Source organism: Dermacentor albipictus, chromosome 1, assembly GCF_038994185.2.
Source record: "Dermacentor albipictus isolate Rhodes 1998 colony chromosome 1, USDA_Dalb.pri_finalv2, whole genome shotgun sequence".
Taxonomy (NCBI): domain Eukaryota; kingdom Metazoa; phylum Arthropoda; class Arachnida; order Ixodida; family Ixodidae; genus Dermacentor; species Dermacentor albipictus.
The window spans coordinates 382038033-382059697 of record NC_091821.1 but is presented as its reverse complement, the minus strand read 5'-3'; the positions used below and the strand labels follow the sequence as shown (position 1 = coordinate 382059697).

General features: G+C 47.0%; 1 protein-coding gene across 2 annotated transcripts in view; it reads right to left on the bottom strand.

The window, feature by feature from the left end:
• LOC135900322 (uncharacterized) overlaps positions 1–21665 on the bottom strand; it is a 176316-nt gene that overhangs the window by 118489 nt on the left and 36162 nt on the right. The window contains exon 2 of one of the 2 annotated variants that reach the window (XM_065429807.1): positions 14267–14413. In XM_065429807.1, coding sequence (XP_065285879.1) covers positions 14267–14413 — 147 coding nt within the window. The remainder of the gene's footprint in view (positions 1–14266; positions 14414–21665) is intronic. The other variant, XM_065429808.1, reaches the window with a different exon arrangement.

Genomic DNA, 21665 nt, shown 5'->3' with positions numbered 1-21665 from the left:
CGCCCACTCAGGCCGCGTGCTCTACGTTTTCGGCCAAGGAATTTGCTTGAGCCATAACCGCGGGCTAAAAGAGGCTAATTCGTGCGGAGCTCATCCTTGCTAAACAAAACGCAAGCTTAGCTCAGCTGTTCTATAAGCACATCGCGTTGGAAGTCGCCATCAATCTCCCCGTGCCTGTAAATATGGAGTATTTCGTTTTCTGATCACTTCCTGAAAAAAAAGTGCCTCTTTCACATCTTTTTTCTACTTTCTTAATTTAAATCGAAGTTGCCTGCGAATTTATGCAGCGGGAGAGGGAGTTTTCTTTCAAGTTCTTTGTATACATATGTTTAAAAAGAAAGACAAAAAAAGAAATAAAGAAAGAAAGAAAAAGAGAGACAAAGAAAGAAATATTCGTTAAGCTCACGAGTACTTGGGTATCATCAGTACACTTTAGAATAATTACACGCAAAAAAATTTTTTTGATGGTTATTTTCATTTCAAGGAAAAGAGGGAATCGAGACAAAAAGGCTTGTCGCCTGAATTGGCCTCGGCTGCCCATAGCTGGCACGATACACAAGACTCCACATGGAATACAGCAAATACATAAAACATAACAATACAGCAAAACAACAAAAGCAGTGGTATTATTGTAACACACCGAAGAAAAGCCGACCATTGAATAACGCTGTCAAATAAACGTGGTACGCATAAAATTTATCAATACCGCGAACCAAAAAGAAACGTTATAATAGAAGCTAATAATTAAAAACGTTCTCTGGTACGCTAAACATAAATCTGGCATAATCTATTATTGTAACTGACTTAACTAAGAAAAAAAGAATCAGCAGGCTTCAAAAATGGCTCCTCCGGCTCCTGAACTGCAAGCTCTCAAAGTGGACAACTACGTCTTCCTTGAGACTTGCCTTCGTTCACTACAGCATTGCCCGCTGTGGAACCTTCAAGGTGCGTGCCAAGACGCCGTCTGCGGGGGGGGGGGGGGGGGGGGGGGGGCATAATATGACACACTCCGACGCCGCGCGATAGTACAGTAGTTGATACACGGGAAATTTCAACTGTGCATCGCCGCAGGAGCATGATTTTGATCTCCAAGTGGTGGTGGGGAAGCCAAGTATCGTTTTCTTCGCCACGTCGCAAAGATGCAGCTGAGAATTAACAGGTGGCCTGAAGACTTGGAAATGAAACGGAAAGGATGGATACACAAACTAATCCCAGTTTCAAGGCGTTAACTGCTCTCCCAGTAAAAAAATTAAGAAGATAAGTAAGACTGCGTTAAACAACGGGGCCACCTGTTCTGCGTCATAATGGCCTTTCTTCCACGTCGACGTCATAGTTACGTCGACGCGCCCCTCCGTTAGCACTGCAGAGCATTAACACGTTTTTATAGAAAGGGGGTACTGAATGTTGGTGTTTCAAGTTGAACAGCATCATTGCTCCCCCGGCCTTGTAAGCATTTAATTTTTATCCTTTTTTATCTATGATGTACTCGTTTTCTATAGACGTGGTGAGCGTTCCGCCGTGTGTCTGGGCGTGTGTGACGAAGTTTTGTTGGTATGGTAATCATGCGCCAAACTACCTACTGCTTGATGGGCCTCACCACCCGTCAAATGATACAAAGCACTGCGCAAGGCCTTAGCGTCGATAACAGATCCACATCATTGGGCGTCACCATGTAAGAACTGTTCACCTGTTGCGCTTGTTCTCGCTTCATTACATATGCTTAGCATCTAACTCTATGTACAATGACCACATAGTGCGCCCCTTATTGACAATGACCACACACTGCGCCCCTTATTATTTCAGTGCGCAGCCCTATACGATAAAACGCGGCTCGATGGAACATCACTTCAACGAACTATTTAGTTAAGCGAAATTTTACATCTCAAGCCGAAAGGTCATTGTGACCTGCTGTGTAAAAATTAGTTAAGCGTACTTCTGTAAAAATAATTTCCGTTACCCAAAATATTTTTTTCGCCTGTTCACAACTTAGTTTCTATCCTCAAATGCTCATTTTTTGCCAGTACCAGTGAAAACCTAAAAAAGAAGAAAGTGTTAAAAAGAAATGTACTAGACGAGGAATCAGGGACTGACAAGCTCTATCAGCTCAAGTTTTAGGCCTAAAATTCAGCTGTTTTTCGTAATCAAGGAATACGTGTTCATTTTGATTAATAATTCATTGGCGTATTTTGGAGAAGTGGATCGTGGCAAGGAAACGAACTGGGCCGTTATCAACAGTGGAACTAAGGCCTAGTTCGCCAGGGAAAGTGTCCTGTGGACAAGACCGCTCTCTCTCTCTGGCGAACGCCACAAAGGGAGTCAACCAAGGACCGCCAGGGGTAAGGCGCCGGTCGGATCAGGAGCTGGCCCTTAGTAAGCACACGGGTCCCTGAGCGACCATTGTTTCTTTCTGGCATACCAAGTCACCCTTCACGGTAAGACTAACCCATACTCCGTCTCACCAACTCAGTGCAGTTCAGCGATTGGCTCGTGCCAGCTAATCAGTGAAAACAGAGGAAAGCTCGCCCATTTTGGGCTACTAATCTTTCCGCGAAGCATCTATCCAGTTGCAACGCGCGGAGCTTGATCAGGGGCGGGAAGTGCAGGAGCCCACCTTCTGCTACTATTTTAATGCGACGCATTCTTTACCTACATCAAGCACTTGGAGTCTATCTATATATCTAGTTTCTTACGCCGATCTAGTGGCCAAAGTTGTCAACTAGCTCGGGCCACTAAGTAAGTGCTCATGGTCGCGATGCCATCGTGGTCGTTTCTTCAACTGGATATATGTCAAGATATGAATAACATGAGATGGCATGAATGGCACATGGTAAAGCTTTACGGTACTCCGAAGTTTACCGGATAGGCATCGTTTAGGCAAAATGCTTCGCATAACATCGATTCCCACAGTGTGTGGATCTGTGGAATGTGGATTTTTTTTTTTTTTGTTGGTTGACTGATTCGACCCGTAGCATTTGCTGGCCTGCAGAGAGTCGTGGGGATGAAAGGTATCCTCAACTTCAGAAGCCTATCTTGTCATTCTATAGCGTTACATTATGCCTTCGAAAGCGCAACCTGCAAGCCTTCCCGGACATGTTTCTTTATTCTTTTTTTTTTCTTCGTGAAAACGCACTTCGTGTTCCGCTTTTTATGATTTGTTAAAGTATCGTCGAACAATTCGCTCTTCTGCAAGAGACAGTAAATTGCGCAGCTAAAGTTTTCTGACATTACCCTAATCAGCCACCTCGTAACCCGGATAGAACGTCAGCAGAAATTTGACATATGGAGCCAACCACGGAGCATGTGTCGTGATGACAAAGGACAAAGATGTCAATTGGAGGTGGCTAGTAGGTTTCCTTTTTTTTTCTTCTTTTTCTATGTTCGACAGCTTTCTTGTATTATATTTCTGGGCCACCCTAGCTTTAGTGGCGAGTTCTCGTCAATGAGGTTGGATCTGACAGTCGCGGTTCGACTTTCCTTTCTTTTATTTTTTTTTTTTTCGCCAAAGAAACTTCCAAACTGCAACTCGGAGCGACAAAATGAAAACCTTAGGTCTCTTTACTAGTGTACATCACCGAGGTGCCGACGCTGACATCGATGCGAGTGCGTTGCCAAATTCAATTTCGCGCTTTCGCAGAAGCAAAACTTGGCGGCGCGGCAGGTGGTTATAGTTAGAGTTAGTGGTTTTTCTAACGCATACCTGAATTATTGCTATCTTTTGTGACTGAATAACTTAGAAAAAAAAAGCCTAGAACACCACCTATTTTTCTTTCATCACCTTTGCTGCAGGAACTCAGTTGTGCTGATCGCTATTGCCGATTCTGCTGAGCAGCGAGCGAGAATGTCCTTCAGCGCATATTTTCTTTTGTTGTACTGTACTACTGCTACACCTACTTTCTTTATCGAGTTATACCGCTTTAGTTAAGCATAAAGTGCGCCAGCGTAGATCTCTCAGATCGGACCAAGCACTGTGCTCAATTTGAGGCAGCGGGAACGCGCGACGTGACTTGGACGACTGATGTAAAGTAATCGCTTCAAAATCATCGCGCGCTGAATTTGAATCGTAGGAGTTATCACAGATGCTTTCATTTGCGGGCGATATATTGTTTATGCTAATGCATCCGCGATTACCGGCAGACGCTGTATGAATTAAACCACGTAGAAGTCACACGGACCACACTCGGCCTCTTCCGTTGCTCAGCGCTGCCCACGCTGAAGTGTTCCTTGCAGTGCACAATGAAGTCCGCTTTCGAGTGCCCCTGAGATTTTTTTCATACAGCTGGGTTGTTCTCACTTATGAAAATGACCCAACATAACCACCACTCTCCGCAAAAATGCTAGGCTGCTCGTATCGCCCTTTATCTGCACGGTTGACGGCAAGAGTGCTGCGGTGGCGCCCCCTACATGGCTTCACTGTGCTTTCGCGAACCCACAAGCCGCGTTGGCACCCCGTTCCTTTGTTCCCGCTTATTATAATCGCCCTTTCATCCTCTGTCCCGCGATGTATACGCTAAGCAAAGAGGCCAATCTCTTTAACTCCCACGTTATTCTTCTCTCTCTCTCTCTATCTCTATTTCCTTTTTATTTTGACCTTCACCAGCTTTCTTCTTTCATTTCTCTTATCCTGTCTTCTTTCGGGAAGGAACAATGAACCGCTCCAGCAAACAAAGACACTGACACCGTGGGTTCATGCGTCAACGGCGCAGCAAACTATACCACGGCGTTTTTGCAACGCTTCAATCCGCCACAAACGAACAACGCCTCGGACGTCCAACTGACTATCCTATCCTGCACGCAACGCCCGTTCTACTCGTCTCATTTTCCTGTTTTCATCGCTGTAATTAATCCTCGTTTCGGTATAAAACACGCGTGAAATACATCAATAAAGGCAAACGGAAACAGCTAGAATCGATAACAAGATTGCAAAATGTGTGACTGTATAGAACAGTTACGTGCTTTCAAGAAACCTCCAACTCATACGCGCCACACTTTTTCATCTTTGCTTTTTCATTCTTTTATTCTGTTTCTTTGTTTGTTTTTTGCGTGTGTGTGTGTGTGTGCGTGTGCGTGTGTGTGTGTGTGTGTGTGCGTGTGTGTGTGTGTGTGTGTGTGTGTGTGCGTGCGTGCGTGCGTGCGTGCGTGCGTGCGTGCGTGCGTGCGTGCGTGCGTGTCGTTCATGTCGTTTTGGCGCTGCAACATTGGGAAACGTGCTCCAACTAACCAATTTATTCATTCTTGCGTCGCCGCGTTTGTGGGTCACGAGAAATTTGTGGTCCGTGAGCATGTCCACAATTCCACCACGTGGAAGCCGCCGTTACATTCAAGCCTTGCTTTTCATTCTTCCACAGGCACGTGTTCAACCCAGACTAATTAGTCCTCTCTGAACGAACGCAGGTCATCGATCTAAGCTCCGATCCGGCACGAGTAATTACGGCGGGCCTCGAACTTTTCGATAGTTCTCGCCAGCTTTTTGCCTGTTTTTGTCGCCGTGTCACTCTTGTAATTTAAGTTCTGAGGCGCGAGAAATCTCGCTATAGGGCCCATCTACATTCCTCCTTCCCTAACTTCGTTTCTTGAAGCGCACATATTGCTAGACTTTGCAAAAAAGTTCCCGCGAAATTAGGGCGTGTTGCTTGCTTAGGCTATTTGTCCAAGGCATAGTGCATTCTGAAAAAAAAAAGAAAAAGGATTAAAAAAAAAACCTAATTATCTCTTGCTAGCGAGAGGTCGCAGCAGGGATTTCTTAACAGCCGGCGCGATCTCTTCTATATCGCAGGGAGCTGGCGCTGTAGGTGTCTAGAAGTACAACGGCGCTAACTAAAACCTTACAATACTTCCTTTCAGTTATTGCAGCCAGTATTAGCCAAGAGAGAAAAGCCATATGCCGCCTTCTTGCAAAATAAAAAAAAAACAAAAATACACATCTCTTACTTTTCAGCTGAGTTCCTTTATCAGTACATCTTCGCTTATCCATGTTAGTATATAGAGCACGCGCCTTTTTAGTAGCACTGGGCAAATGCTGCATATGTTTCACAATAAACTAAAGAAAATGCTTCGTTCGATTGACAACGCCATTACTTCTAAAAGTTTATGCAAATTACCTGTCATTTCTCGGCAGTGCTCTCTAAGGATCAGCTATAAAAGATAAAGTATGGTCAAGAGGACAAATACGTAAATGGTTGCATTGTTGACAAAAGGTCCTCCATAAATATATCCCGCCTGGGAGTCAACGATACGGTCTGTAACATTATATCTCGCGGAACACGACGGATGGTGCATCGCTTTCTCTTCAACATTTTTTTCCCTTTCTCTGCGCGTGTTTTCTTGAATTTTTAAATCTATAGAGCAGGAATACGCAGGTATTGAGGCACCATAGTATTTTTCTTGCTATTGTCCATTGCGTGGAGGCTCCTTCCAGCTTTGTACGCTTACAAATCACCAGTAAACTAACATAGTATACAGATTTAGACACACAGTTTTACTATTCATTTTTATTGATTTGTTCATTCTGAACATACCAGCTTTTCCCCATACCCATAGTAATCTTTGTTTAGACAAAAGTTGTCAAAAGGTCTATCATAGTGCACCTTACAACTGAAAGGTACGGTATTAGGACGCTCTGGTGAAATAAAATAGAGCATCTAAAGAGTCGCTGCGAAGCACAGTAATGCCCTGTGGACAACTGAAGTCTGAGTGTCCGTTATTTCACCCTTCGTGTACACTTTCAGTCGTACAGCGAATGGGTCAAGAAAGATACATAAAATTCGGAGCAGACAAAGCCAAGTAACTGGGGATAAGATGAGTGAAAATTCAATCTCGTTAGAATGATCACCATAATCAAAATTAGGAACTAAGCACGACCGGGTGAAGCGTGACCGCCCGTAGCGCGGCTTTCAGCGCATCAGTCATTCTTTGCCTTCCAATCACAGAGACAGCTCGTTCGCAGATGCATGGTCGGCGAAGTCTGCGTTTATTCGATACCGCGCGTAAAAGATGCGCACCATTGCGTACCTACAGTGTTGGGCTTCCGTCATCATTTGCACGCCATTTTCGTCGTGCCATCGTCGTTTCCATGCATCTATTCTCGTTTGTGTCGATGTCGTCCTGCCGTTGACAACTGTGGCAGTGAATTGCTTCGGATGCAAAAAAAGTATTTCTCGCGTTTCTGTCTTCTGCAGCGCTAGCAGTTCAAGACTCAAAACTGGATTTGCAGCGTATGGTTGTCATCTACGTTATTCACCTTATTTATTTAGTACATATTGCAGACCCTTCGGTCCAAGCAGAGGAGAAATAGAATACGTACAAACAATAGTGAACAAATCGGGGGAAAACTAGTACAAATTTATACAATTTTTAGTGACAGTGTGTTTGTTAAGCGTCGTTACAGTCATCGTTCCAGTTATGCCGTAATCGTCGTCGTGTTGTCGTGTGTCCCCCGTTTTCAGGCCAGTTCATCAGCCTCATTCTCCCCATACGGTGAAGAAAAATTTTATCATTTGGGACTGTGCCCAGATTCCGCACGAAGCTGCAACGGTGACAACGATCCCGCCTCGGCTCGAGGCCGCAACGAGGTGCTACGATCACGAGGTCCAAGCCCAAGCCGTTCAGCAGATCTCGGCGGCCGTCGAAAGGCAACGACAGAGCGAAACCGGAGGGATGCTGCCACCCCAAAAGATGGGGCAGGCGCGGTCTACCAAAGGGAGTAGTGCGGCCGCGGCCGGAGTAGAGGCGCCACACGCCGGGAAGACGTCATGGCCGCGTCACGGTGACGCCTCCCTTACAGGGGAAGGCTAATCGTTCTGCAGGCATTCCTGATAACGTTGCTTCGCTCGCTCGCACCCACCTCTGCCGCTGGGAATCGAACCCGTACTCCTGCGGCAATGGATGGTCTCCCCATTCAGGTCCCAGCGTCGGTTGCCTCCGAGTAACAAAAACAAATTTCGAAGGCCATGCTTTTGCCAACTTCACGCGCCGGAAGTGATTGCGATGCCGGAAATACTCCATGGCTGCCACGTTTTAGGCATAGCACTTTTGCGTTCAGCTATATTTATATTACGGAACACCCGCACTGAGCAATTTGTGCGGGTGATTGTGCGCCGCAACGCAGACTCCGAGAGTGGAGGCATCTATGCGCTCTTTTCGCAGGGCAAGGTAAGCAATACTGGGCCTCTTTCATTATCCGTCGATGGCAGTCTCCGATTGCCCGAGGCGATGGTTTCAGCAAATGATCATTGCGTATGCAGCGTCTCGGGCAGTCCTGCACAGTCCGGGACGGCAAATCGAAGATGCCCACATTTGCGGACGAAGACGGAGTTGTGCACATCGCAGAAAGTTAGTAACGTTTCTTTTGTTCTCTCTCTCTCTCCCTCTCTCCCTTTCTTTCTTTCTATTTAAGGAATATGGCGCTGATATTCGAGGAGCAAACAAGCAAGACGGCCGTGACAGCTGTGAGATCCAGCTGCTGCCGCAGTAAAACAGTTCAGAACCGGACGTATCGCTACAGCCTGCTCATTTTTGTTTTTCTTTCATGAACTGACTAAACAAACGCTTTTGATGGCAGTACGCTCTTTTCTTTCCAAATGAGGGGTCTCTGTGCCTACTACATCATTTAAACACAATTTAAGGACCTATATATCGGGCACAGCGCTCTGGCACGATCGTACAGGAAAGCGGGCTTTGGCTTCTGTTGACGTCCGAGTGCCTAAAGCAAAAACAGCCGTCGCACACCTCCCTCCAGCATTGTTGTCTCAGGCGGATTGCCCTTCTATGCCCTGCAGGCTGGGCTTCCACACCAGCAGCTCTCACTATATGTCTATAGGGCACGTTTAGCGCCCACCTATCTGCGAACAATGTGGCACTTGCCGAGCAGCAAAGAATCGGTCTATAGTATATAGTCCCCGTGTACGCGACGAGCGAAGACAATGGCCCGGATAGAGAATCCGTTCATGATCGACCGATCTCCTTCTTGGCCGTCTCTCTCGCCAGCGGCGCCAACTGTAGTGTTTAGTTATGGTCGAGTCTGTATCTCTGTGTCAGCGCGTCAATACTGGCTCCCTAGCAAAGCGATATTCTGAACGCGTCTAGCTCCCAAACAAGAATAGTGCGCTCGCAGGCAAGAGGGGTGTTTACTGTGCGTTTCTTTATTGTCTCCGTTTACACGTCCTGTTAATGTCGCGCCGTTCACCCCTCGTAAAATGCGCGGTTCGTTTAGTGCTTCCGCATCCTTTATAGCTCCTTCGTAACGACGCTTCGCTGATTGTGTGGTTGACTTGAGTGTAATTGGTCAGCAGTACGTTGCTCCTCAAGTACCACCAAGCATTCGCGTGTCTAGACATTCGCGGTTACTATGGACTCTAATTAAACTTTTGAGAATCTCGCGATAGCTAAAACGAGAAAGAAAATGTAAGTCACTGATTTCGGCAGTTTCTGAAAACAACCTTGGTATGCTGGTGCATGTACTAAATGTAAAAAGAAAAGGAAAAAAACAGTATAATTATATATAACCCACGTCTGTCCTGCTGAAAGTTCACATCGTAATCCCCGTCAATCAATTGCTTCGGCCTGAATCGACCTAAGGCTGAGAGGTTGAGGCCGATATTGGTTGTGGGCAAACTTCGTCTTGCCTTAGCCCAATTTTAGCGTTGCAGCGCGGCCGTGGCATGCATAAATTACTGGCAATTGATCCTCCCGAATGTCACCTATCTGTCACCTATATTGGCATGTCGAGCCCGTCCACCCATTTGTCTATCTAGTACAAAATCCTTCGCCTCGCTACAGCGTACCCCTACAGCGTCGGCAGGAACTCCAGCTTGGCGGAGTTCGGCTACATCTTAAGCGCCACACTATCAGAGTTTTATGGCGTGCGGCTGTATAAAACTTAAATAGAACGTGCAGATATCCAGTTACCATATGACTATAGTGTTATCTTGCTGAGAACGGTCACGAGTCGCACCCGCAACCGTTGGCGGCAACTTTTTAAGTGACCAGGACTGCGGAAACCTTCCAGTGCCTGAAGGTTGCTGCGAACGTCAAACATGGATTTTTCGAAAATAATTGAGCATATTTGAAAAAGCGAGCGATTTATCACTCACACGCCACTGGCAAACACATTCAGAAGGGTTGAAATTACGTTTGTTCGTTAGAAATTGTGCTTTGTACCTGGCTTTCCGTTGTTTAATACGGGACAAAATTGAATTCCTGGGCTTTATGTGGCAAAACTGCGACATGATTACGAGGCACGTAATAGTGGGAGACACAAGAATAACTTTGACCACCTGAGGTTCTCTGCCGTGCACCCAATGCATGTTACACGGGAGTTCTTGCATTTCGCCCCCTCAAAATGTGACCACAGCGGCCGGAATCGGATACTGTCCTCTCGAGCTTAACAGTTTTTAATAAAGAAGCGAGGTGTTTTGAGTTACAAGATATCCCGCCGAAACGCTGTCAGCACGGAATGCCTACGGTTCGGTTAAAAGCAGTAAGCGCCTCTTTCACACTGCATGGCTAGCCTGGTCCAGCAGTTGAAGGAACATTAAAGTACCCTTCACTGCAGCCTGCGTCGTTTCCCCTGTATGCACGTACGATGCTTTATCATAATCGTCTTCTTCACTCATCTCACAGAGGGCTAGTTTCATTCGCACCGGCATTCTGTTGCGCTCTGCGTTAAAAGCTTGATTAGATTTAGCGGTTCACGTCAAGATGAACGCCTTCCCGCCGAGGCCCATTTATCTGAAGCATTGGGCAATCGGCCTCATTAGGAAAGGTGTCGATCAACCCTTCTGGCCCGTTTCAATTATCTTCCCGCCGAGAAACGCTCCGGTTCCTTTCGCAGCAGTGGTAGGTGGCGTGGCGTCGTGCCAACGATCAAAGCCGTCCGCTGTCTGGGGGGGGAGGGGGGGGGGAGTAGCAGATGTTGTTCCCGAGAGATGGCATCTTGTGTTTAGTGACCCAAGGATGCACTTCAACTACATTGAGAAATGAAGCGGTGGATGGCTTCAGATTAATTTTGACGACCTTCGTACCTTCATCAAGGGCCCGTCACAAGGCCCAGCCTGAAATATTGCTTATACACTAGGAGTTGTAAAGCGGTTTCCAGGGTTCGTTCTATGGCACGCATTCAGGGAAGAAGAAGGGGGGATTCAGTAGTGGCTGAGATTGGAGCAAATGAAATTATAGGAGGCCACGGCGAGATGAGGAGAGCTCCCTTCATCGCAGTAGAGGTTTTCTCTCGCTCTGACGTATGGATGGATGGATGGATGGATACTCCGAGTTTCCCATTTGATAAGGGCTGGTGGGAATGCACGACCAAGCTCTTTGTCTTATTTTGCCTAATGTTCTACCTAACTTTATTTTAGATATCTTTCTTTATCTTCAGAACAAAGCGCCACCTAGCAGGGGATGTATAGAAAAGCAAGTAAACACCGGCGCTGCTCCTAAATTAAGATTCGGACGTCTTCTCAAGATTGATATAAGCCAACTTGTGCCCGGGCTTCGGGTTCTTTAGTATATTTCTCCCGTTGCCTCGACCATCACGCGGCAAGAGATTCTTCTCTCCTGCCTTCTTGTATGTCGAAGCCGAGAACTGTAGCTTTTCTTTTTGGGTTGCCATCCGGCCTCCATCCTGTTGTTCTCTCTTCTCTTTGCGCGGAGAGGCGCATTTCCAGACTCGGATCCGCGTTGCGCGCTGTGCGTTTCACTGGAACCTCCGAGTCGTTCGCGCTGCTGTTGGCGGTCATTTGTACGCAGCACACGCCGTGCGTGCAACGCGGAAACACTACACGCGTGACGTGTCATCTCGCTGGAGGGACGAGTCGTTCCATCGAGAAAAGCGCGAAGGCTTTTGCTCAAACTTTCCATTTGTTTCGGGGCGTGTATCGTCATCGCATGATTTGTATACGCACCGCGCTCGTCAATTTTCAATGTTCAAACTTGTTTATGGGCCCTTTAATTAACGTACACCGAGATCTCACTCGGACAGGCCGTTCCTGCATTCCACTGAAATCCGAATGCGATCGCCCTGGTACCTGATAGCTACCGCGGTACGTGTTGTGCTCGAGTGTGAGAATTTTCGTTCCGCGCATCAGTTGGAGAAATGCCAGCCTATGTGTGTGTGCGTGTATATATATATATATATATATATATATATATATATATGCGTGTGTGTGTGTGTGTGTGTGTGTGTGTGTGTGTGTGTTTTCGTTCCCGCTGATGTGCATTTATGTTTCATTTACTAAGTGAATGCTAAGACCAAACTAGCCAGTAGACGTTTAAGCGAAGCGTCTACGATAGTATGGGCGTGTTTATTTCCAAACGTTCTTCTGCACCTCAAATTTTCTTTCAACTGTAACACTTCATTTCAGCTATGCATTTCTCTCTCTCTCTCTCTCTCTCTCTCTCTCTCTCTCTCTCTCTCTCTCTCTCTCTCACACACACACACACACACACACACACACACACACACACATACATTTTTTTTTCCTTCTGTGATCGTTGACGTCCCAGGCGATCACCTCTCCTAACAAATCCCTCAGTCTCGTTGAATCTGCTCGCCATTAGCTGTTAATTTACCCTCGCTTCATTTTGCGTTTAGTTTGTAATACTTCTTCACTGGTGCTATCAACAACTGAGTCGATTGGTGAAATCACCTACGCGCCGCTCTGTAGTCCACCAGGAATAGCGGAAAGAAGGGGCGTCGAGGGGAAGGGAGTTAGTAGTTTTCTGCCTGTTCTTGCACGTCAAGGTTGTCATTGCAGGCGAATGAGTCAGTGTTGGAGCAAGAGATATCAAGGTGGGCGGCTTGTCTATAGGGTTCACACTATTTTTTAGTAAGAGCGCGAAAGCGCCGTATTGTCCTGATTTTTCTTCCTTTTGTCCATGTTGCCTCTGCGCTCTTACAAAAAGTACAACGAATCAGTCACTGCTGAATAGGATCCTTTATTTCTTCGGGCTCTGCCATTTAGGTCGCGCCATCGATTCATATAGAAGCAGTGCGCTTTCGTTTTCTCGTTTGTATCGATTTTGCGCGACGGTCTCAAAGAATGAGTCGCATATCAAATTCGCTCTAACTCACAAAAGTTGTGCACATTACAACTGCCGCGCATTCTTTCTTTTTTAACTGAATATGCTGCAGTTTCATTCAGAACCAAACAAATCTAGAAGCCTCCGCCCATTCAATCATTCTTTTATTTCGCTCTCTGTAGATTTCACTCCGCCCTTGCCAATGTAAATTGCATTTTCTCGGTGCGCGTTCGGGCACATAAGGAATGCCATGAAAGTTGTGCTACGGCGATGAAGAGGGCAACCTTTTCCAACTTTCCACTCAAGCATGAAGGTCGCTTCCAGAAAGGAATCAACAACTCGTTTTACGTAATGTGCTTTCTTCACAACACTTTCGCAGTGAACATTGGGGCAAGGCACATCTATCTGAACATCTTTCATTACGAAACAAGCGTGGCGTTATATAAATAACGTACCTCGGTCACACACGTTCGGAGATGGGACCGTCAGCAATACTTTTGTTGCGCTAGAGAAAAGCCAATTTGTTCTTGTCATTCGACCCGCGTAATCCTGAACGCCACAGTCGAGTATTGTCAGAGGAGCGGGGGCCTAGATTTCGTATAGCAGATCTAGACAAGCGTTACGAAACTCGGCAACTTAACCTCAATCTAATCTGAAGACGCAAACAAGTTCGCGTGTGGTAAATGGTTAGGAGTGACACTCCATCCGGGGAGTCATATGAGCATTGCGCGGAGTAATGAAGTGTCCTATTCAGTGGAATTCGGTTCTGGCATTTTCTCCGGTATCACATGCGCAGGTATCGCGTACCGCGCTTCTCCGTAAACGCTCCGACAGGCCACGTGACGTAGCTTGTTAAGGTAACTGCTGTAGTGCATCTTATTTTGACGTTGACGACGGCGCACCGTAGAACAAAGAGAACATATTGTACCCGCCCAGAACTAATCAGAAACGCGCATCTGAAAACTGTACTAGCTTCCCTGAGAGATACGCTAACTACTACTCGAAGAAACCAATATTCGAACCAGCTAGCCTTACAGCTTATCTTTGATGGTTGTCGCCTTACTTCGCCACTTAGCCTTCAACAGGTTATTTAGCGTCCGTTTGAAGAGCTTCGCCAACCAGCCATGCGGTAACAAGTGTAGTTGGCGGTTGGACCTATGACAACCACCGTAGGGCGTGTGTTGCAAAGTCATGCAAAGGCACGTGCATACGTGCCTATGCATACGTGCCGTGTGCGTGTGTGTTCACCCACCTTAGCCGTGAGGCAGTAGTCGGACGCATCGTGGACGGAGCCCCGGGAGAGGCGCCTCGAGATGGCCTCCTTGAAGGCAGCGGGCCCCCGACGGCCGCCCGCCTTGCGCGAGTCGCTCGCGGCCACGCCGGCTCAGCACCGCCTGCCCTGCGCACACAGCCGCCACGAGGGCGGCACGCAGGTCACCGGACGAGCTCATTTACGGGCTCATAAGAAGCAGCAAAAACGCCTTCGTCTTCGTAGAAATGGCACAAAAGAAGACGACATGTAAGACTAAACAACAGGACATGCCACCCGCTTATCGTCAAGTTTTATGCGTCGTCTTCCATTGTGTCATTTCTACCAATGTGAACCTGTACAAGCCAAGTCAACGACAAGTCCTACAAGATCATCCTGCCGGCGAAACTCTGCCGCAGAGGCCGTATTTTGTAAGGATCCTTTTTTTTCTTTTTATTTCCACCGATTCTGTTCACTATCATCCGTTCCACAGAGTGGCCAATGCCGGCGATAGCTGGGGTGTAGTTACGCGCTAGTCAGCAATGACGAAGGGCAGAAAGAACAAGGAGTCAACAAAACCTGTAACAAAATACGGCCCCATGCTGATCTTAACCGCCACGCTCTTTCGAAGGCATTCTTGCGCACTTGCAATGATCCTTGCACATAAATGTACATTGTCCTAAACGCATTATCTTGCTGCGAAATCATTGGCTGTTATGCACTGACAATTGGACACACATGACTGTTATTAAGATATTATTTCACATATGAAGAAAAATCGCCGTTTCGTCCTGAAGGCGAAGCATTGACTGTGATAGCAATTTATTAGACAACTACACGAAGTAAGGGTCGTACGCATACCTATTATTCAGCGCGAAAACAATGGACGATACAGAGGTAGATATGGACACCGCGCGAGCGCTGCGCCTCCTGTCAGCGCTCGTCCTGCGTCCTTCTACCTCCATGTCTTCCGTTGTTTTCGCGTTGATTAATAAGTGTGCCTCCTTTCCAACGCACCCGTTTTTCTACCTTAAAAGCTGTAGTTTCATTGGCTGTATAAATTGCAGTAAGCATTCGCTTACTTTTTATATTAACGAGCACAGTGTCAGGCACGCACAGGCAAACATGAACAGCTATCACTCAATGACCGTGTACACTCGCTGTAGCAACGCTGTCGCGATGAAGAGAGGCAGCAGCAGCGAGCGAATGCTTTGAGGTTTATCTAGCTTCAGCGCGTCTTACAGAAATGAAATGACGCAATTTTTCTGCAACAGATCACGAGCATGCTGAGGAAATCAGTCTGAGGTTACACCCTAACGATGATGATGATGATGATGATGATGATGATGATGACAACGATGAGAATTAAATATAGGCAATACAGGAGCTTCCATTCGTCTGCAGTGTGGGTGGCATCTAATGACTGCGGCAAAATAAGCGTAAGTGCAAGTTTTGAATGCAGTGAAATCTCGATATAACGAACTTCAGGGGACTCCAGCGATTCATTCGTTATTCTTAAAGGTCGTTAAGGTGAAATCCCTAAAATTAATTGTTCCGCCCATCAACAACAGCACGTAGCGATCATCTCAAAGAGGTAGTTGGTGCTGACACAATAGAAGTATACATGACGACTATTAAGCTAAAGCGCGCGATGTAACGAGGAAAATGAAAGGCTTTTCCTTATGTTCGCAGCTGCTTAGCTAAAGAAATGCTATTTTTTTTCTCAGAATTTCAACACTGCACTATTTGTAAGTATTTTATTGAGACAATGTTGGTGCGTCATGTTTATTTTCGTTTCTTTTCTTTTCTTTTTGTCTGTGTGTGTTATTGAGAAGGCTACCTTGGTGCCAGCGTAAAAGGTTCCGAGAAGTGTAATACAAACATACATTCTATTTCCATCGTTCAATAGGGAAACGTGCAAGCACCTACATGCCCAACGTGTCGGTAGCTTAACACTTGAGATGGCCTTTAAATATACGATTTACTTATACCACATTTAAAAACATAGTATTCGTGTAAATCAATGTTTTCAAGTCGCTGGTGATGATGTCGCTTCTTTCTCTTCAACTTCGATGAGTCGTTTGGAAAGCCCTGGCTGGGGATTAATGAATTCAGAGGCAAAACTTCTACTGATGTCACGAGCGAAATGATGCCATGCCAGCTGCGAGACTTGGGACTTGGCGGCCATGAAATGCGGCTGCGAGTTGCCATGTAAAAAGCTTGTGGCGTTGTCGCTGTGATGTTGCCACTGACGCCGTCGATGGCTCCGAGGTTGTTTTCTACCGACCACCTGATTTTTGGCGCATCTTCTGTTGTGTATATGTGCCATGTATGAGACTGACCATTACCACTGTCATGCATGCGCCTCTTTTGTGCCACCCGCGCGTTTTTCATAAGCACGACGACGAAGAATTGCGCACCAATGCACCGCCACCTCATCAATAACAACTTCTGTACAATGCAGCCAATGTAATTCTCGTCCGCTGCAGTGTTTCATCTGCTGGCCTCTGAAATCCATACGCAAACACCACCGATCTCGGTGTCTGTCTGAAGTACAAGACCTTGCACTAATTGCCCAAAGCTGTGGTTGAGCGATAGAAGTCTATTAGCGCGGTATAAAATTCCTTAGGGAGAGGACCGAAAATATATTCCATGCTGAAAAGCACACGCAGAAAAATTGTACCCTCAAGGGTGGATTGAAAGTCAATACGCCCTTTTTGCCCCTCTACTTTTTTTATTGTTTAATGGTTGTATTCGTCGGCAAAACATTCTTAGTGCGCCCTTTTATTAGCTTAAGGGTGCTTAAAGGGTGTTGTATGCGAAACATACACCTTTGCAAAATTTTAGGGTGCGCGGGAATATCACCATTTCAAGCAAGTAAAAAGTCATAAGTGTCTATTGAGCAATAGTATGACACCCACCGTGCAATATTTTTCGCAGTGGTTTGCACCAAGTTATTGTTATAGCACGTGATATGGTCCCAGTATAGGATGTGGATGTCAACCTGCTACTTCATGTACTACTACATATCGTCCCCGGTGGTGAACTGGAAAGACGTTGCTTTTTTTTTCCTCGTATTTCCTATTCTGCTATTCACTTATTAGCACTGGCTTAGTTTAAGTTGTTTCAGCGCGGTGTTTTATAGATCACCTCCCGAACGTCAGCAATTGATAGCGCGTCAGTCAATCATAGTTCTTCAGGCGCATGTTCTTTCTGCTGCAGCATCTGAGCCGGCACATTATTATGCGCACTAAATTTTGCACTCTCTCGTGCAGTATTGGTTGGAATAAACATTCATAGGTACATGCGGGGCAACCTACTACCTATATAAGAACATGGCGTTTATTGTGCAAGTGGCACGCCCCGGTAGTGAACTGGAAAGACACAACCACTTTGTGATCTTCTCTCGTTCCTGCGTTTCATGTTTTACTGCTAGCTTCGTCTAAATTGTCTCATATTGTTGCTGAGTTATAGATAAACTGAAGCTCTGAAGACCGCGGCGTCAGCCCATCGGAGTAGCTAGAGGCGTTACTGCACTCCTAAGGCGCTGTATTATTCCCTGCGGTTGTGTCCCCGGCGATGTGGTCAGTAGGTAACACTTCCGAATGGTCACTGTTAGGTCTACAGTTCGGATTGAATCTGTGTGGCGTTCTCACAGCGAAAAGGTGTATATGGCTAACCGATTCGGCCGGCCGTCTGCCGCCTGTACGCCGAAACCTCCTCCAGCGCAGCCCCATGCGCATGCACGAAAAAAAGAACAGGAGAAAGAGAGGCGCGCGATTGGCTACGCCATTAGTATCGTCGTTGCTCTCCGTCGTAGCCGAGCGCGTGCTCAGCAGCAGGTAGGCCACGCGTCATATCTACTCCTAAGGAGCAGGCACCTTTCGATCAGCAACAGCGCGAGCAGAACCGGGAACGAGCTCGTCTACCCCGTGCCGATGCTGCAGCGCGGGCACAAGAACAGGCTCGTGCAGCCGAGCGCAAGCAACAAGTGCGTGCCGAGGATCTGGCAGCCTACTAAGCTGTCGTTTAATGAACCGTCGGGAATAACCCAGTGATAAAGAACGGGGTCGCACGTTCTAGCTTCGCTGGTTAGCCATGTCTACGGAGTGCTTGGGCGGTGATTCTTTTATTTATTCTTTAACTCGGGGCATTGCACGCACAATAATCTCAAATCAATTGTAACAGATTTTTATTTATTCGCTTTATTGCCATTGGCTGCGACGCCACGTCACGAGCACGCCTCGGTGGTGCAGAGCGGGCGAAACTGCCAGGTGTTGCATCAGGGGAGAGGGCATCGCCGCGGCGTGCCCCTCTCCCCCCCACTGGGTATATCTGCTGCGCGCGCCTGCCGGCCTTGGTGGCCGCCGCTGCTTCAACGGTCTCTCATCGCGCCGGACGTTCGTGGCATGCGGCGTTGGCACCGCAAGTTGCTGCTGCTTGCTGGCTCTGGCAGTACCGGGCGCCTAAGAGCTTCGCTCTCAAAAAAAAAATAAAAGAATGACTGTAAAAAAAATGACCCGCTGTAAGTCATTGTACACGTAACTGTTTTATCGGCTATCGGCGGCCAGTGAGATGCCGTAAGCTGCCGTTTTCGACAAACGCAGGCGGGATGGGAGTGCCAACAGTTCGCGGAATAGCGTTCCCCTTTTTCCCCTTTGTTTCCGACAGCGCCATTCGCGTATCGCTCTAACTCGGTTTCGAGGCTATTTGCCACGCGTTCGCGTGTTCCCGGTCATATTTCTCACGATTGTACAGCTATGTGGTCTTATGCATGTACATCGGTGGCGGCCGCAACCTCAGCGGTAGCAGAACGTGACCGTCCACGCCAGTGCTCCGTCGACGAAGTTAGGGAGCGGAAGAACGCAGCAAAACGAGCGAAAAGGCAGGCGTGAACGCACTGAGTGAAAATAAATGTACTTGATTTCTCAGCCATATCGTCCAATTGATTCCGGCGTACAGCCAACGTGCTAACGTAGAAACTGTAAAAAGAAAATAATAACCCGCACCAATTTATTCGCAAAACTCGATAACATATCCTGCTGTAAAACTCGAAAACATTACTTGCAGCGCAAAACTCGAAGGAGTGCTTGGGGGCGTTCAATTGCACATTAATACTTTTGCATTCACAATTCATAACTGCTTAGGTGTCCTCAGATTTTTTATTTTATTTATTTATGAACGTCTTGGAAAAGACTTCACGATTACTTCGGCGGACATCCGAAAGATTAGAGCCATGATACAATAACATATATCGCTGTAAAAATAAAACTTAGTGTGCATTTCAGCAAAACACACATTGGGGGAAAAGATGTAATTCCTAAAGATCTCCCTTTCAAATGAATGCATTAATTCGTTTAAGGACGTTTTTATATAGGCGTAAACGGGGTGTTATAGAAACGAGAAAACACCCTTAAGGGTGTAATCTTTGTATTGTGCGTTCAGGAAAGGCAAAGTTTAGATGATTTCTTTGAGGAAACGCCGAGGTGAGTGAGTGAGAAAACTTTATTTCGAATTAGAATGATTCGCGTCCGGCGAATTAGTGGGCTGGGGCACTGGTGCACGTTACGGGCAAGAGTTCTTGTCTCCCGGCGGCTTCCTTGCATGCTTCGCTGGACTGCCCGGAGTTGGTCTTCCAGGTACGAGCTGAGCAGCGCGGCCTGCCATCACGCGCGGAGGCTGTTGGTACAGGTCTCGCTCTCATTATCGTGTATTATTATTATTATTATTATTATTATTATTATTATTATTATTATTATTATTATTATTATTATTATTATTATTATTATTATTATTATTATTATTTGTTTTGAACACATATACACAGTTAACAGGAAAGGGAAAGCGAGGAGCAGGCTGGCAACTGCCACCGGAAGGGGCACAGCGCCTGCCTACTCTTCTGAAGGAAGGTGACAGCAACACAGAAATGGAAGATGGTAAGGAGAGAAGGAAAGAGGAAAGGAAGAGCAACAGCACAGAGAGAGAGAGAGAGAGAGAAACAACTTTATTGAGCCGAGCTCGACATCTTCTTAGATGCCGTCGATGGAAGTGGTTCCCTCTTCACGGGACCCATATGCTTCCCTAGCCGCCTGGCCCCTGGAGATCAGGACGAGCTGGTCTTCCAGGGCGGTGCTGGTTAGCAAGGTCTCCCATCGCTCGGTAAGGGTGGATGAGGCATGGGGTAGGGTAGTGGGGCAGTTAAGAGGTGGGGGGATCGCCTTGATGAAATTGCATACCCCAATGACGTGTTGGAGCGTGCCTAAATGAGTTTTGCAGAAGGTACAATCCTTCTCGTACCTTTCCGGGTACATCTTGTTTTGAAGGTAAGGGTGCGGGAAGGATCCTGCCTGTATTTGCCTGTAGATCGCTTGCTGTTCTCTGCTAAGCGATTTGTGAGGATCGGGGTAACGGCGCCTCTCCGTCTTATAATGGTTCGTAATGTCTCTGTAAGTAAATATGGACTGTGGCTCATCTTCCTCAACCCGGTGTCTATCTCTCGGGCGAACTGGTGGGCAAGTTCGTTGCCCTCCAGCCCAGAGTGAGCCGGTGTCCATATTAACTCAACTTTCCTTTCAGGTACGTCGCGTTCACTTTGGAGAATATCTAGTGCCGCAAGAGACACCCACCCCTTCCTGTAGTTGTTATACGCCTTTTGCGAGTCGGTGACAATTCTTCCCACCTTGGGCTGCGCGAGTGCTAGCGCTATAGCGGCCTCTTCTGCCACCTCTGGAAAAGACGTCTTGATGGAGGCGCAGGTTACGAGCACATCCCGCGTCGTAACTGCCAGCGTTGCTTTCGATGAAAACTTGGGTAACGAAGCGTCTGTGAAGAGAGTGACCCCCTCTTCCTCTTCTACTATTTGACCCAAAGTCTCCGTCAAGGCCGCTATACGAGCTGCTCTGCGGCCGTCGTTACGACCCGACCTCATGTTTCTAGGCAGTGGCTTACTGTGGATTTTATGCACCCACAACCTGGGTAACGGCCCCGTTTCCTTCCGCTCTAACTCTTGGCAGCCCAACTTGGCAAGAACGCGACGTCCCGCCGACGTCTGACTGAGCCGAACTCTTTGATTAGATAGATGAGCTTCTATTAGCTCTTCGACGACGTTGTGCTTGGCCATGCCGAGAAGCTTGTCGGTCGAAGAATGCTTCGGAATGCCCAGCGCCATCTTGGTTGCCTTTCGTATAATGACGTTCAACTGGTCCCTGTCTTTTTTCAGTAACTTGAGGTACGGCGCCGCGTAAACGATGCGCGACGTCAAGAAGGCCTGGACGAGCGTCAGTACATCGTCCTCCTTCAATCCCCTTTGTCTGTTTGTGACTCTTCTGATCATGTTCGAAATTTGTTCCGTTGAAACTTTGATTTTGTCGATCGACGCTCCCGCCTTGCCATTGTTCTGGAA